General features: G+C 50.1%; 1 protein-coding gene and 1 long non-coding RNA gene across 3 annotated transcripts; both read left to right on the forward strand.

The window, feature by feature from the left end:
- Positions 1–946: 946 nt before the first annotated feature.
- On the forward strand, positions 947–7,551 carry LOC141727327 (uncharacterized). Its single transcript, XM_074533800.1, has 4 exons — positions 947–1,049; positions 2,190–2,957; positions 4,186–4,282; positions 4,551–7,551. Exons 1-4 carry the CDS (start codon positions 947–949, stop codon positions 4,633–4,635), a joined length of 1,053 nt encoding a protein of 350 aa, XP_074389901.1. The 3' UTR covers positions 4,636–7,551.
- A 25-nt stretch (positions 7,552–7,576) lies between these two features.
- LOC141727319 (uncharacterized) lies at positions 7,577–15,299 on the forward strand. 2 transcript variants are annotated; one of them, XR_012578337.1, is made up of 3 exons: positions 7,577–8,461; positions 11,003–13,828; positions 14,813–15,299. It is a non-coding gene; the product is annotated as an uncharacterized LOC141727319 (long non-coding RNA). The 2 variants fall into 2 exon arrangements; XR_012578336.1 differs by having other exon boundaries at positions 7,578–8,461; positions 11,003–12,504; positions 13,632–15,299.
- The last annotated feature ends 369 nt before the right edge of the window (positions 15,300–15,668 follow it).

Raw genomic sequence — 15,668 nt, forward strand, 5'->3', positions numbered from 1 at the left:
TAGGAGAGGGAAGGGGGGGAAGAGAGAGAAAGAAAGAGAATACGGAGAATTGGAAAGAAAGAATAAGGGGGGGAAGGGCGAGGCCGAAATGGGAGGGAAAGGATGAGAGCTTTGGGGAGGAGAGGGAAAGGTGGGAAAGGCAGAGAAATAAGGGGAATACGAGGAGGAAGAAAGAAGAGCAGAGGAGGGGACAGAAGTGCAGGCCGAAGCACGTCCTGTCCGGGACTGAGGAGCCCGGACAGGAGGCACCCGTCCCGCACCGGGCTCAGAGCGAGCAAATGGCGGCCGCGGCGGTTACTGGGCCTTAAATCACCTCGGCCACGCCCCGCGCAGCCGCTCTGGGATCGACCGCACAGCCTGAGCCGGATCCGCCCCTGAAGCCGCGCCCCCGGTACCGCCTGTCCCCGCCCCCGCCCGCCTCCGGGCCCCGCCCACAGGGCTCTTCGGCTCTCTTCGGCTACACTCGGCTAAACTCGGACTGGTTTCGGCTAAACTCGGCTGAACTCGGCTCGTTTCGGCTCAGTTCGGCTACACCTCGGCCACAATCGGCTCTTTCGGCTAAACTCGGCTTAGTTCGGCTACACTCTGGCACAATCGGCTCTTCGGCTACACTCGGCCACGAATCGGCTCTTCGGCTACACTCGGCTTGGTTCGACTACACTCGGCCACAATCGGGCTCTTCGGCTAAACTCGGCTCGGTTCGGCTACATTCGGCTACTAATTATAATTATAAATTTTATTACTAGTAATTATTCTTTAACTAATAAAAATTTTAACATATAGGGAGTAATTCATTATTTTATAACATAATGAGCCATAATTACTCATCAATTATAAAATTACTTGTACACGTAGTAAATAATTAATAAATGGTGACGTCATGAATAATAACTATACAATTATTCTTGAAGAAGAGTTAATTATAATAATTATTATTGACTAGTAAATGACTGAGCGAGCAGAACCGAGCTGCGCCGAACTCAGCGAGCGGCACCGAATTCGGCCCAATCGCTTCCCCCGTCACACGGGGGCGCCCTCCTTGGGAGAGGGTCCCGGGATGGGGGATTAGGGATTGCCCCCCTCCGGAGGAGGGGGTCCCCGAGAGGGGGGGCTGAGGGGGGCACCCCCCCTCCAGGCGCCGCCCCCTTCCCCCGGACCCCTCCTCAGACGGGGTGTACCCTGGCCTGGTCCCGGAGACCCCCTCCTCGAGTGGGCTGGGGGGAATCAGGGGGGGATACGTCACTCTGCAGCGAGAACAGACGTAAAAAACCCCGCACAGACACACACGAACGGCGCTCCCCGCCCGTCTTCCCCACACCACCCGCGCCCCTCCCTCCCCCCGGGCCCCGTTCCAGAGGAGGGGGTCTCCGGATGGGGGCGGGGCCTGGCCGGGGGTGGCCCCCCTGCCCCCCTCCTCCGGAGGGGCTCACCCCGACCCCCCACCCCGGGACCTTGTCCTCCGGAGGGGGCCCTTCCAAACCCCCCCCACCGTCCCCGGGACCCCCTCCTAATGAGGAAGTCCCCCCTCACCCTCCCCCCCGGACCCCCTCCTAACGAGGGGGCCGCTGTAACCCGCACCCCCCCCACCCGCGCCCCCCAGTGTGATGTAGGGACAGCCGGAAGCCCGGCGGTGTGGGGCGGTGTATTGAACTGGAATGGGGGGACCCGCAGAGCGGCTCCGCCCCGTGTGGGGGCCCCAGCGAGGGCGGGGGCGCCGGGCTCCGGCCCTCAGGGCTTTATTATTGCCCGGCACCCCGAGCCCCGCGGCTGCGAGGAAAGAAAAAGAGAGAGAGAGCGAGAGAGAGAGAGCAGGAGATGGAGACTGGAAAAAGGGGGGGACAGAGGGGCTAGTCGAGAGAGGGTGACAAGGACAGAGGGCACGTGCGGAGAGACTGCGGGAGGGGGAAAGGAGAGCAGGGAGAGGGGGCAGAGAGGAGCCCGGTTGGGAAGGGGGAGAGGGAGGGGAGGACTGAGGGGGAGGAGGGGAGGGAGGGAGGGTAGAAAGGAGAGGTATAGAGAAAAAGAAATACAAAAGAAAATAAATGCAGTAGAAAAATACAGGGAAAAAGAAATATAGAGGCCGGCCGGCCGCAGCCTTACTCACCCAGCGCCGAGGAGCAAACGACTCCCCGCCCCGCGCAGCCGCTCTGGGGCCCCGTGCACCTGTGCCGGCCCCGCCCCTCGCACAGGTGCCGGCCCCGCCCCTCGGGGCCCCGCCCCTCGCGAAGGTGCAGGCCCCGCCCCTCAGGGCCCCGCCCCTCGCGAAGGTGCAGGCCCCGCCCCCCGGGGCCCCGCCCCTCAGGGCCCCGCCCCTCGCGAAGGGGCCGGTCCCGCCCCCCGGGGCCCCGCCCCTCGCGAAGGTGCCGGCCCCGCCCCCCGGGGCCCCGCCCCGCCCGCGCCCCTAAATCCCGGCGGATCCGCGCCCGGCCCGCTTTCCACGGTGGATGCTCATCTCGGCGTGTGGCGGGACCGTCGCTCGGCGCTGTACGGAAACTCGGAGCAGGGGCTGCTTCCGGCGCTGCGCGGAGCCCGAGGCGCTCTGGCGGGGCCAGGACCGGGATCTGGGCCCGGGGATTCGGGTCCTGGTCCCGCCGGTGCCTACTGCGGAAGCTGGGCAGAGCCGCTTCTTGCTCGGCGGGCGGTGTGCGACGCGCTGTTCCCTGGAGCAGCCGCCGGATCGCGGCTGGCAGCGGGCGGGACACCGGGACCCCACTGGCCCCGCCGCTCCCGCCGCCTGCCCCCGTGGCGCCCCCTGGCGGGCACGGCGCCGCTCTGCAGCCCCCGCGGCGACAGCGAGCCCGCCACGGGCCCCCGAGGCAGCGCACCCCGCGGGACGCCCCGGAACGAGCGGGGCTGGAGCGCCGCGGGCAGAAGGAGCCGGTCCCCCTCTGTCGCTCTCGACCGCGCCCGGGGTGAGAGCGGGGCCCCGCTCGGGCCGCTCATCCGACACCTGCCGGGTGAGACCTGATGCTCTCCTTCCTCTGCCCCGCTTTCTCTGTGGCTCTCTCCAATGGAAAAACCTCTGGGTTTATAATGCCAGGGGAACCTGTTACCTCCTTTTTTCCCGAGCAGAGGAGATTCTGAATTGGAGAGACCCCCAAGGATCATCAGGTCAAACGATGAGAAGTTATTGGCCCATCTAGGGGTTGAACTCAGAATGTTCATATTCTCAGCTCCTAAGCAAGTTCTGGGATCACGAGAAAGGGCTAGGATGGGAATGCTGCTCCTTCTTTTCTACTAAGGCTGTTTTACACACTAAGCCCCTTGAACAACCCTAAGGCAGATCTGGCTGGCGCCTGACAAGACAGCATACATACAACTCCTCCAAATAACCTTAAATTACTGCCCTTTCCAGCATTTCCCCAATGGCTCGGAAGGTGCAACATCCTTTTCCAGGGAGAAATGAGCAAAACAAGTCCTGAGGGTTCACTTAGTCCGTGGCAATCCCAACAGAGAAATGCATTATTGTCATCAAAAGCTTCAAGATCTGTTAAAAATTCAATGACAACACTTGGATGGGATTCCGAGAACCCTTAATAATCTTGGCTCCATTTTTATGATTTTTTTAGTCCCTCAACTAGCAGCTTGTAGAATTTATCCTGGGAAATAGAGGTGAAGCAGGATTGGTTTTGGACTTTTTTTACTTCTGGGCCCAATCTCCCTCAAAAACATCCCCATGTAGATTAACTCTTTATCCCCCAAATTTCCCTACCTGTCCACTACCAGTAATCCTATTTTCTCCTCACAATGTTCATTCTACATCTTGGAGAAAACATCCATTTCTACACCCAGAATTTTTGCTCCATGTCCACAACTGATGACCTCAATTTACCTCAGGATGTTAATTCCTGAATCTCTGAGGATTATTTTACTTTTCCTCCCCAAATTTTCCCTATCTTTCCACTTCTGATTTCCTCATTTTTACAAGAAAATATCAATCATCTATTCTAGGGACTATCTCCAGTTTTACAACCCAAATTTTCCTTACCTTCTTTTTTTACTCAAAAATACACATTCTTAGATTTTTTTAAGTTTTATCCCCCAAAATTCCCCTACTTTTCGAGAAATTTCCTCATTTTTACTTCAAAATATTTATTTAATACCATGGAGCTTTTCTCAATATTTACTCCCACAACTTTCCCTACTCATCGCCTCCTTTTCCCCATTTTTCATTCTCTTCTCCAGAGAAGGATGGAGACTGTCCTCAGAGGGAAGCACGGCCTGGTGGGCCCCAGCTCTGGCAGCCCGTTTCCTCTGTTGCTGCTGTCCTGGCACGGCACAGGTAAATGCAGCAGCCCTGGCAGAGCAGAGCTGCAGCTGGAGCCAGCCCACACCAGCTTGGTGGTTTCAGCTATTTGGGAATAATTTCACTGACTCTTTGCAGTGAAAATAGGAAGGTGGGGATGAGTGACCAGTACCCTGGGAAGGGCTGTGCCTGGGTCAGGAGCAAAGGGTCAGGGCTTATCTTCTCCTGGTTTGAGGCTGGGTCTGGCAACACCACAACATTCCACAGCAGACTAATCATTTCCTCCACTCTGTCGCTTGTCCAGGCTCTCTGCATACTGCCATGACAGTGGATACACCTCTATGCCACAGCGGCTTTCCATGTGGGCCTCAGGGCTCTCCTCCAAGTAGTGGTAAACCCAATTTCCATTTTACAGACCTCTATTGCTGCTGGATTAGCTAAAGGACATGACCTCCCTGTGAAATCAGTTCTTAAACAAAAGGTAAACTTTGAACCTTGGACTACAGCTAAAAGATAAGAGATGCACACTAGATAATACTTGGCAAATATTAGTTGTATGCCACAGGCAGATACCTTTCTGCTGTACCTCTACATGTTTTAGTGTGCTGGTGCAGCACGGATATTTAGTTTTAAGGGGTTCTTCACAGAGCACAACCATTAAATAACTTCTACCTGCCTAAAGTGGGGTAACATAGTGTAAGTCCAGTAATTACCTTCCTCCGCAGCCCACCTAGAGTCCAGGGAACTGAGAGCCACCTGTTTGCACAAGTGACAACATTTTCCCTACCACACCAGTACTCTCCTTTGCCCTAGTGCGTTACTTCTGTGAACGGCAGCTTTTAAGAAAATTGTCAAGTTTGAAACAGTTCCTTTTCCTCAGCAATCAAGCAGCTGGCTCACTGTCTCCAATGATGTAATAATAACGTAAGTATAAACTGTGCTTCTATGTTTTATCAATGCCTGGGTACAACACACATTTCAGACGCAGTTTGCTTAACACCACCTCCCAGAGCTTTCACCTGGCACCATGAGAGAAGAAAGGCACCAAGAAAGTGCCACATCAGCTCCTGAGCTCCTTTCAGCTCAGCAGGGCAAGGGGCTGCTGGGGAAACAGCCTGGGAGAGGCACAAGGCAATGCAAGGCCTTCCTACAGCTCCTGCCTGCACAGAGAGCCAGGACAGCTCTCCGTTTACCAGCACAGCTCTGCAAACTTCTCTGTCAGTAAAGCATCGTTCAGACATGTAGCACACCACCAAAATCATTATTTATCTGGTACTGAAAAGAACTGGGTGCCTTTAGAAAGTGCTGAGGGAAAAAAACCCAAAAACTTAATCCAGCACCATTACTTCACTAGGTGCTGGTTCAGCAAACACACATAAGCAATTCATAGCAACCCTCACTCAGCTTCCTTCTGTTCTTATGCTCAAACTGTACTATCTAAAGCTGACTTAAAAAAAAAAAAAAACCAACCATGAAACCCCCAAGACTTAATGTAAATAAAAGCACAACTTTAAACAACACTTAAAAAGCAACATTAATTCATACTCATGCCAGCTTTCAGGAGTTAAATAAAAATAGAGTTACAAATTAAATAGAAGCTTTTTTAGGTTACCACTTCAGCAGAGTAGGAGTATTTTGTCAAATGATGCATTTCAGGAAAACTTAATTTGATGAAAAATTCCCAGTTTGGGGTAAAGGTGAGTCAGCCAGTTCTCACAAACCTGTGGCTGCCACTGCCTGACTTTGAAGGAACTCCATCCCATGCTCCTAGCAGGTACAGTCATTAATCTTCATGCTTTTCAGCAAAATCCTGTAATTCACACAGTAAGCGCTGCACTAGTACATACTGGGTGAAATCCAGGCCCTGCAGGAATTCTCCTGCCACTGATGACTGCCCAGTGTGCCACCTCTCTAGACCCCTCTGCGAGGCCTCTGGTCCCTCGAGCCCACAGCACCTCCCAGTTCAGCATCCTCAGCAACCTCACTCCTGCAGCCAGACCCTGGGTAGCAGCGTTGAACAGTACGGGCCCTTGGACTGAGACCCAAGCACTCTGCTCTCCTCTTCCCGTGGCACCTGGCCTGGCTTCCAGGGAGCCCAGAGCAGCGTGCCCTGTTGAGCCAAGCTGGCATCCACCCCACCCACTGGCTTCTGCCTCAATGGCACTGCCTCTCTGCACGTTTCAAACCTGACCAGCACTCAGGGGACATGGCCAACTGCTCCCTGGCAGCTTCAATTTGAAATCTAGGGCAACAACTCTGCTTTCTGTAACTACACAGAAAATTTAAACCAAACCATGTCGTGGTCACTGTGACCAGAACCATTACTCCTGCCATGAGTCCTCTATTCGCTAACCCCTGTGGCAGAGCACCTTTCCTGAGCTTGTGATGAGAAATTATCCTCAACAAACTTCAGGAATTCCCAGGCTGCTTGTCACAGCAGTATGATACAAATGTCCAGTTAAGTTACTCACTGATCCTAAATTAAAATTGGACTTTACACTCCACTAGCACTCAGGAATGTTCTACTAGCATTTAAGAATTGTGAAACACACATAATCTTGCCACGCAACCACTTAGTTTCAAACGGCCCCAGAGCCTTGTTCATTGACCCGGGTAAAGCAGAGCCCTGGCCCACGCCCACAGAGGCTCGAGAGGAATGATTAATGTTTGACATGCTGCAGCTCACATATGTGAAACAGCTCCAACTGCCAGCCGTGGGCAGATGGTACCTTAATTCACCAGGCACACTGCGAACACACGAGCTGTGCCACCAGCAGCAGGTGTCACCACACCCACCCCCGTGTCCCTGCCACCCCAGAGCCCCTCTCAGCCAGGCCCCAAAGATCTCCATCCACGTCCCCAGCAGCTGTGATCCAACAGCTCCGGCCCCTCCTGTGCCACGGGCTGCCCAGCCCAGGCGTCCCCTGGCACAGTCTGGGGGCACAGAGCAGCCCAGGCACCCCCTGGCACAGTCTGGGGGCACAGAGCAGCCCAGGCACCCCCTGGCACAGCCCCTGGCACTCTCTGGGACCATTCCCACACGCCACATGCGGCTGGAGGCTCTGGCAGGGACCAGGGCCACCCCATCCATGCCAAAGACAGCTCCACAGCCTGGGAGGGCAGAAAGCTCTCACCTCAGTTGGAAAAGCGTCAGCTGATATCTGGAGGAAATAACTCACTTCCCACTGGGGATAAAGATTCAGATTTGTATATGTGGTGGTTTGGTTTTTTTCTAGTCATAATAAACTTCTGAGGAAGAAAACCAAGTTTTCAGGAGTATTCTAGGAACAGCAGGTGAGTTCTAAATGTCATTTAGATTAGTTCATACAGAATTAATCCTGCAAGCATTACTTAAAATTTGGGTTTTTTTCTTGGTAAGCAGAGAGAATAATATCTGAATCCCTGAATAAGTATTAGAAGCAAATAATGTTGAAACAACTGCAGATTACATAGTTTAAGAGTCTTCACTTGGACATAAAATTTGCAAATTGTTTCTTGCTCTTTAAATGGGCACATTCTATGTCCTATTTAATGAAAACAAAGACGGGTCCCATACAGCATTAACAGGCTCTACAGTGGCTGTGCCATATAACCCCTGGTGAGACTGATATAGATTGACAGGGCAGGTACCTTTGGTCCAAAAAAAAATTTACTGAAACACCTTAGCCTTATCTCCAAATAAGAATATCAATACACAGATATTTAAAGTGGGCATTTGCTGGAAATCAAACAGAATTTTCCTCCCTTCTCCCTTATTTTGTGTTTCTTTTAAAAAGATTACTTTTCACTGTTGGATCTCATTTCTCCATTAAAAGAAAGAATTAATTTAACCAGAAAACTAGTTCCTTTCTCAAACACTAATACTACTAACACTGTGAAACAGTAAGAAACGAAACACATAAAAAGGAATTCTCAAAATAATTTTTTAAACTGTATTCTGAGGACAGCATTGTGTAACTGGGAAACCTTGTGAGGCTATGGCAATGGATTTCAAGCTCTGGTGAGCTGAACTGGTATGTGATTACACAGGCAGGTCGTGCACGCAGTTCCCAGTGGTTAAAGACAGCCAGATGTTTCCTTCCAGAGCTGGGCACTCCTCCCCTCCCCACCCAACAAGAACCCGTGTCCTTTTAAGCCCAGCTCGGCCCCGGGCAGCCCCGTTTGCCCAGTGACGTCTCCACGGTGTGCGGGACACAGGCGGACACGGAGCAGCAGGTTAGTGACTGTGTCTGTTTTCACAGCGACAGGAGAGGCCGTTCTTTGTTCTCGAGTGCCAGCAGACGCATCGCCCTTCACCCGCAGGAGCGTTCGCTGCCGGGGCCGGGGCCAGCAGCCTGGCAGGTGCCACAAGCCCGGGGCAGCACAGGGCCCTGCCCTCGCTGCTCGCAGCCCCCGAGCGCCCTGTGCCGCCTGGAAACGCAGCACGGCCCGCGGGCACGGCGCGCCTGAGCGGGGCCTGGGCACGGCCGGCACCCGGCACCACCCTCAGGCCGTGCCCGTGTCACGGAGCTCCAGCCCAGGGCGCCCGGCAGGGACACAGTGACCGCCTGGCCCAGGGACTGCTCCTGTTCCTCACACACCGAGGCGGCTGCCGGGTACAGACATCACATGGGGGTTCTGAAGTGCGGGCACATGAATGAATACCTCAGCCTAGTCCATCACACAGTGTTTGGGATTACACTTCAGCTAATACCTTTGCGAGCTCTGTGAGCACAGTACACACCCACTGATTCCCAAGAGCTGATCTGGAAAAAGCCCTGGAACACAGGGAATTGTTCTCTCACAAAAGCTGCTGCCTCACTTTCCTCCCCACTTTAGTCCTTCTTTTCACTCAAAACTATCTTTGAACACCTGGCGATGTCTGATGGTCAGCACCTGCACCAACCTAAGTAATTACAGACCAGCTGCACCTGTGCAGCCACAGCCTGCCCCTCAAACCTGTTGCTTTGGATTACCCACAGGGACAGACTGGGAAAACATAGCAGCTTCTTTTTCTCTGAGGTCCTGAAATCAGAATTTTGTGAAAAAGGCTTCAGGAAACAGGCAGAAGTGTCCAGGATCGAGACACCATCACCCTTGGTAATCCAGAGGCTGAAACACAAGGCCACCTCTGATTCACTAACCACATTCTGTTTTATTTCAGTTTTTTTCTTTCTAAGCTATCCTCAGAGAGCATGAAGATGCTGGCAGGCAGGCAAAAAGTTTTCTGACAATATTTCTTTCTGATCCAGCACATTTCCCACAGATAATCATTCTATAAAGCTCACCAAATCTAATACATGCCAAGGCACACCACCACCTATTTTAACTGCCGATACAGGAACCTCAGTCACCCCATTCCAACCACAACAAATAGAAGTCCACTTACTTGCCAGTTTTAAGTCTCTCCAGGCAAGTCAGTCTAGAAGAGCAGTCTCAGGAACTCCAGAGCTGTTGTTATCCAGTAAATTTAATATCCAATGCAACGGATTACCCTGTCCAATTTGGCAGAAGCACTCCTAAACCCTCACCACACTGACAATCACTTTAGACTAAAAAACCGTTACGAGCTCCCTGAGCCACACCTGATCCTAATCAGGACTGACCTGAACACCTGTGTAAATTCCCACGCCTGCTTCTGCAGCCTATACTAGACATTACTAATTCTTCTTTCCATTCCTTTCATACCTAATGTTGGAATTACCAGTGCTAGGTCAGGAACTGACAATGCTCACTTTATTTTGAGCTCAAGATCTGTATTTCTCCCCCCTGCTCTTTCTGTGTGCAGGTTCCCTGCAACACAGCAACCTTGCAGCACCTAAGGGGCTCACAGGAGGGATGGGAAGGGAACTGGGACAAGGGCCTGGACTCACAGGACACAAGGAATGGCTTCACACTTCCAGAGGGCAAGATTAGATGGGATAATGGGAAGAAATTGTCAGCTGTGAGGGTGCTGAGGCCCTGGCACAGGTGCCCAGAGAAGCTGTGGCTGCCCCATCCCTGGGAGTGTCTCAGGCCACGCTGGACAGAGCCTGGGGCAGCCTGGGAGAGCGGAAGACATCCCTGCCCATGAGGGTGGAAGGAGATGATCTTTGAGGGCCCTTCCCACCCAGACCTGCAGCGCTGCCATTCAAACAAGCAGCAGTCAATGACAGCTGGCTGCAGCAAGCCCAGGGCACCGCGAGCCCTGTCCCCGCTGCCCCAGGCCTGGCTGCTGGCGCTGGGCTCGAGGAGGGACGGGGCAGGGCACAGCGGCCCTCAGCAGAGCCACCTCAGCCCGGGCACAGACTGCGCTAGGGACTGACAGAGGGCACCTCACCAAGAAACAGAATTTTTACTTGCAGAAACAAAACATTAATAAAGCTGCTTATCTTCATGTGTGGCTCAGGGGACTAACAGAGCTGGAAGTGCGCCCTCCAAGCCAGCCTAGGGCATCCTTTGTACACTGGTGTGCCCAGCACACCTGCCTGCAGAGCCAGCAGATCTCCTGGGACAAGGAGAGTCACCCTGAGGGACTGGTAAATACAAGGTTTTTGTGTTAGCCTTTTGTTTGCAGCAAAATTGCTTAAATTCTGCTCACAACTATTTTGCTGGGGAAGAAGCAATGTCATGGAGAGTACATTGTCAGCCAGACCTTACTCTCCTAATCTGAAGATAATTCCCATCCCCTCTCTGTCAGAGGGTGAACGGTTACAGGAAATGCCAGGGTGATCCAGAACTGATGTAATGAGTTTGATGATTGGGAAACTCAAATCAATTTCGTTTACTGATCCCCAGCAGAAATCAGAAGAGATCATGGCTTCCAGGTTAAAGACCTTTGCTCAACTTTCTGCTGCTCTGAGTTAATCTTTCTCCACCCAGCCATCGGAGTGACCAGCACAGGTAATCTTTAACCAGTGGCCATTGACTGACAAGGATCACAGCATTTCTCCTCTGGGATCTGAGCTGTCCCAGCACTTGTAGCCCTTACCTCTGTCCATGAGAGTGTGGTAAATATGCCCTTTGAATGCTGCAGTACTCTGGGATAAGCTGATAAACACCACCTTTGCCTCCTCTGAGCCCAAGAATTCCTGTAGCAATGTCCTCTCAAAAATTATATGGCCATATCCAAAAGTGATGTGAGTCAGCACAGTCGCTGACATTCAGAAAGCAAAGGGATAAATTCAGTTCCACTGTTGGATATGTGTAATTTTTCTCCATAAAAGATTCTGGCCTAAATCTTTGAATCTGGAATTTTAAGACAAGGGAGCCATGCCCACAGCTGGTAGGACAGTGGCAGGATTTTTCCAAAGATGGAAATAGCCAGCCCCGGATCAGTTGAAGAGTATTATGTGCTGGAGTAAAGCCACAAGATACAGCTCAGGTTTTTGTCCCTGCAGTTATTCCTTCAGCTTTGAAGTCATTCTTCCACTGTTTCTGCACAGAAAAGACACCATCCCGGTGATTTCCATTTCCCTCAACATATCTTTCATATTGTATATAAGATAAATGAGAGGGAAAGGCTTTTTTAGGGATCAAATTTTGTCCTTTGTCTAGTGACATCTTACTCACCAGGAACTCTGCATATAACATGGAAGCACAGAATCATTTAGGCTGGAAGGGACTTTTGGAGATCACAGGAGTCAGTCCTCTGCTCTGAGCAGTGCCAGCCTCACGGTTAGACCGCACTTCAAAGTTAGATGATTTTGCTTGGGGTCATAGGTATGTATTTCCAAGGGAAGAATCTGGCCCTCAGGTCTGTGTGCAATGTATATTGCATTATCTGCCCCTGTGTCACCTTTAGTAACATTTAAACAAACCAGTTCCTTTTCTTTTTCCAGGAATTTCCCAATACTTTGGCATTTCATTTCAGAGAACTGGACCCCAACCAGTCTGCAGCAGTGCTGGATGTTGCAATGCAGTTCCAGACTTTCCCCAGGCTCCTGTGGAGTAACCAGTGCTTCACCTACAGTTGCAGAGACCCATTTTGAGGGAAACTGGACTTTTTTTCCCCAGAAATACAACTCACAGACACCAAATAAGTGATGTTTCTGCTGTTATTAAAAGTAGCACTTTTTAGGTTTTTTTCTGCTGGTTTTGAACAACATGTGGCATTTTGGTTTTGGGTTGGTTGCTTTCTTTTTAATATGAGGTCTTCCTGACCTAATACTGTCCTCTTTTATTCTGATTAAGCATATTGTCATATATCTTCTGTAGACTTCAAATGCACATCTGTACTTTCAGAGCAGGTCCGAGTAGCATAAGGAGTTTGCACACAGGATGCTGATATAATTTTACAGGTAATTTTTAGGTACCTGCTTTCCCCAAAACATGTTCTACGACTAGGGCAGACTCTGAACTAGTAGTGTATTTTTGTCATCTTTACACTGTGTGCATGTACCAGCCCCAAACAAGGAATTACTATTTACATAACAGGACTGGGATTAGGAATCAGCCTTTTAGGAAACCATAGATTATTCTTGCCATGACAGATTTGCAGTCCAAGACAGATTTAAGCAAAAAAGATGTGTAACCAAGAGGGTGTAAGGAGGAGAGGTTAAGACACAGAATGTTTTCCAAATTTGATTTCATGGTGGTTTTCTGCTGCTGGACGGAACATTAACCAAAATCAGTAAAATTACCTGGTTCCTCACTTTTGTGAAGTATTTATACTGAAAATTGCTTCCTAAACCCCCAAACTATTACTTCAGACTTTTCCAAAACGTTCTAATAGAACACAAGTGGTAATGGAAGTAAGTGATGAAACAACTGTTAGTTAACTACCAAATGTTCTCATACCCAAAACGTGACTTTATTTTATGTTCAGAGAAGATCTCAGGTTCAAATCCTATTTTGGCCTAAAAAGTGAAATTCATCAGGCCCTAAACTGGAGATTTATGCAATGGTCTCTTTGTTGGATGAGGTCCTGGGAGGTGTGTACCACCCCTGGGTTTGCCAGTGCTGTTCAGACAGGCTCAACTGAAGCCAGGCTTTTCCCCCTACCTCCCAAGTGTGCTGGAAAAACTAAAACCTGAAAATTACTAGGCAAAGCAGACAGTACTCAAAATTTAAGAAAGAACAAAGATTGGCAAGCCTCAGCAGTGAACATGAGATGAGCACTGAGAAACTGATGAAATCAGTCTCACTGGCAGAAGTAGGCAATTAATATGCAGCCAGGGTAAACACTCTTCATCTCAGGGTTCAGCAAAACAAAGAGCTGAAACCCCCTTATCTTTTGCATTTTTCCCTCCCCACAAGTGCTCTCTGAAGGAACAGAGAAAATTGAAGTCTCTGAGCTTTTTTCCATTCTGTAGTCTGACTAAAGGTGACTCCGGCTCAGTGCAGCAAGGGTCATCTCCCTCCCCCAGATCAATATTTTAATATGACTTATCAGAACTAGAATGAATTGTTTACTTTAAAACCTCAGGATCCCATAAAGGGAGAGGGAAAGGTGTCCACTGGAAGCAGAGGCTTGCAGCAGCTGCCCACTGCTGGGAACTCAGAAAAGAAACCACGACTCCAAAGATTCAAGTACAGACAGTCAGCAAACGTCCAGCGAGAGAATCCCAGTTCTGCCAAGCCCTAACAACACACCAGAGGACCCTTTGGCTGTTGTCTCCGATGGTAAGTGCCTCCCTGAGCAAAATTCATGTGAGGAAAAGGAAATGCTAAAAGAGATTAACAAAAATAAAATAGTGCAGGTGGATTTCCAACACTAAGCACTTTGGCATACTAAAATATCCACACATACCCAGGGCTCAACTGTGTAATTTAACAGGATTTAATGTCTTGGACCTAGTGATCTCTACCTGCACTTGGAAAGAGATTAGGCTTTTGTTAGGGTAGTGTAAGCCACCCTGTTTATTGTTTTTAAGAAGTGGGGTGCTGGGGAAGCGGACAGACTTTCTGGGGGACCAGGAACGCTTCCAGGTCTGGCCATGTGGGAAGGACAGTTTCTGTGACCCATCTCAAAAAACCCTCTTGAAAACACATTTGTTCTTCACAATGCCCTCTGCATTGGAACATCCCAATGTTGTTCTTTACACAGATGCCCGGCAGAAGAGAAGCAAAAGGGGGATTTTTTTCTGATGTTTATGCTTTGTTTTCTCCCTGTAACTTTCCTATTATTTTTGGAGTTTTTCCCCTTGCAGTACTAAAAACTCATGGCCATTTCTCTTTCTTGCATGCTATTTTGTCTTGGAAGTATTCCTATTGATTTGCTGGAAGCTTCCACGTAGCTGAGGGACTAAAAATTGCTTATTTGCAGTGGCATCAGCTGCTTTGCTTTCTCCTTACATGTTCTGCAGTGAAGTCAAGTCCTTCTGCCTGGATTTCTGGGCTTTCCTGCTCTGCACAGGATTGCCAACCTTTTCCTCAGGGAGCTTAATTAGTAGGAATTTGCATGATCCTTCCCCTCTGCTGCAGAGAGTAGGCTGAGTAAAATGTGTTTGAGGAAAGGGAAGGCACCAACAGTGAGGTACAGCACCTCTGTCCCTTTGGCAGTATTCACCTCAAACCAATTCAGGATCTCGTGTCCCGCCTCCTTGTGAGGACCCTGATGTGCCACTTCTAAATATTCACAAACCTGGTCTTGTGTCTGTTTTGCAGGTCTTTGAAACCCCCTCTGCTGAAGTCTGCAGCGTGCCTCCAACACTCCTTGCCCAGGCTAAGGACCTGCTCCCAGAGCTGTGGAGTGTGACAATGGTGTTTGTGTCCAGTCTATCAAACGCCATTATCACACTAAATAGTTCCTGGCAGACAAGGCATCGGGTGAGGAAGGTTTGGGACCTCTGGCAGTCCATCTTCCCACTGTGCTGAGGAATAAATAACCGCGGTACGTGCACAGGAGGACGACTCCACTCCTTCTTTTAGAGGCCAAAGCACCAGAATATGGGAGAAATCCATATCTCACACATGCACTTCCAGATCCCCACTGTAAAGCACACCAGACTTCTTAAGGAATCATCATTATACTGTCATCATTAGGAATGTGGATTTCCTTGGCATTAATAGGGCTGTGTTTCCCTCTGAGAGGTCAGCATGTGATTTTCATTGAACTGACCAGGACAATAAAGCTGATGGCAATTAGCCAATAGAGTGAAACTCCATCTCTGACTTTGGGACCAAACTACAACATACATTTGGAATATTAATTGGCTGAGATGCTCATGGCATTTTTCAAACAGAACACTTCCCAAAATTCTGATAAAATTCTATTGCCTCTAACTTGAAACACCTTTTATCCAATGCTTTCAGCTTTGTTCCCATCCCACCATGCTCAAGCCCCTTGCCTTATGTTTTAAACCTCCTGTTTTGCAAACAGTCACAGTGTCCTCACAGAAATTCTTCTGAATGCTATTGTAAAGAATAGGCATCATCTGTAGGAACTTCCAAAAGCCAGGTACCAGCAGTGCACTGAGAAGCCTCAATCCCACTGAACAGTCCAAGATTTGTTATGCTCTGA

This window comes from Zonotrichia albicollis (genome assembly GCF_047830755.1).
Source record: "Zonotrichia albicollis isolate bZonAlb1 chromosome Z unlocalized genomic scaffold, bZonAlb1.hap1 SUPER_Z_unloc_1, whole genome shotgun sequence".
Lineage (NCBI taxonomy): Eukaryota > Metazoa > Chordata > Aves > Passeriformes > Passerellidae > Zonotrichia > Zonotrichia albicollis.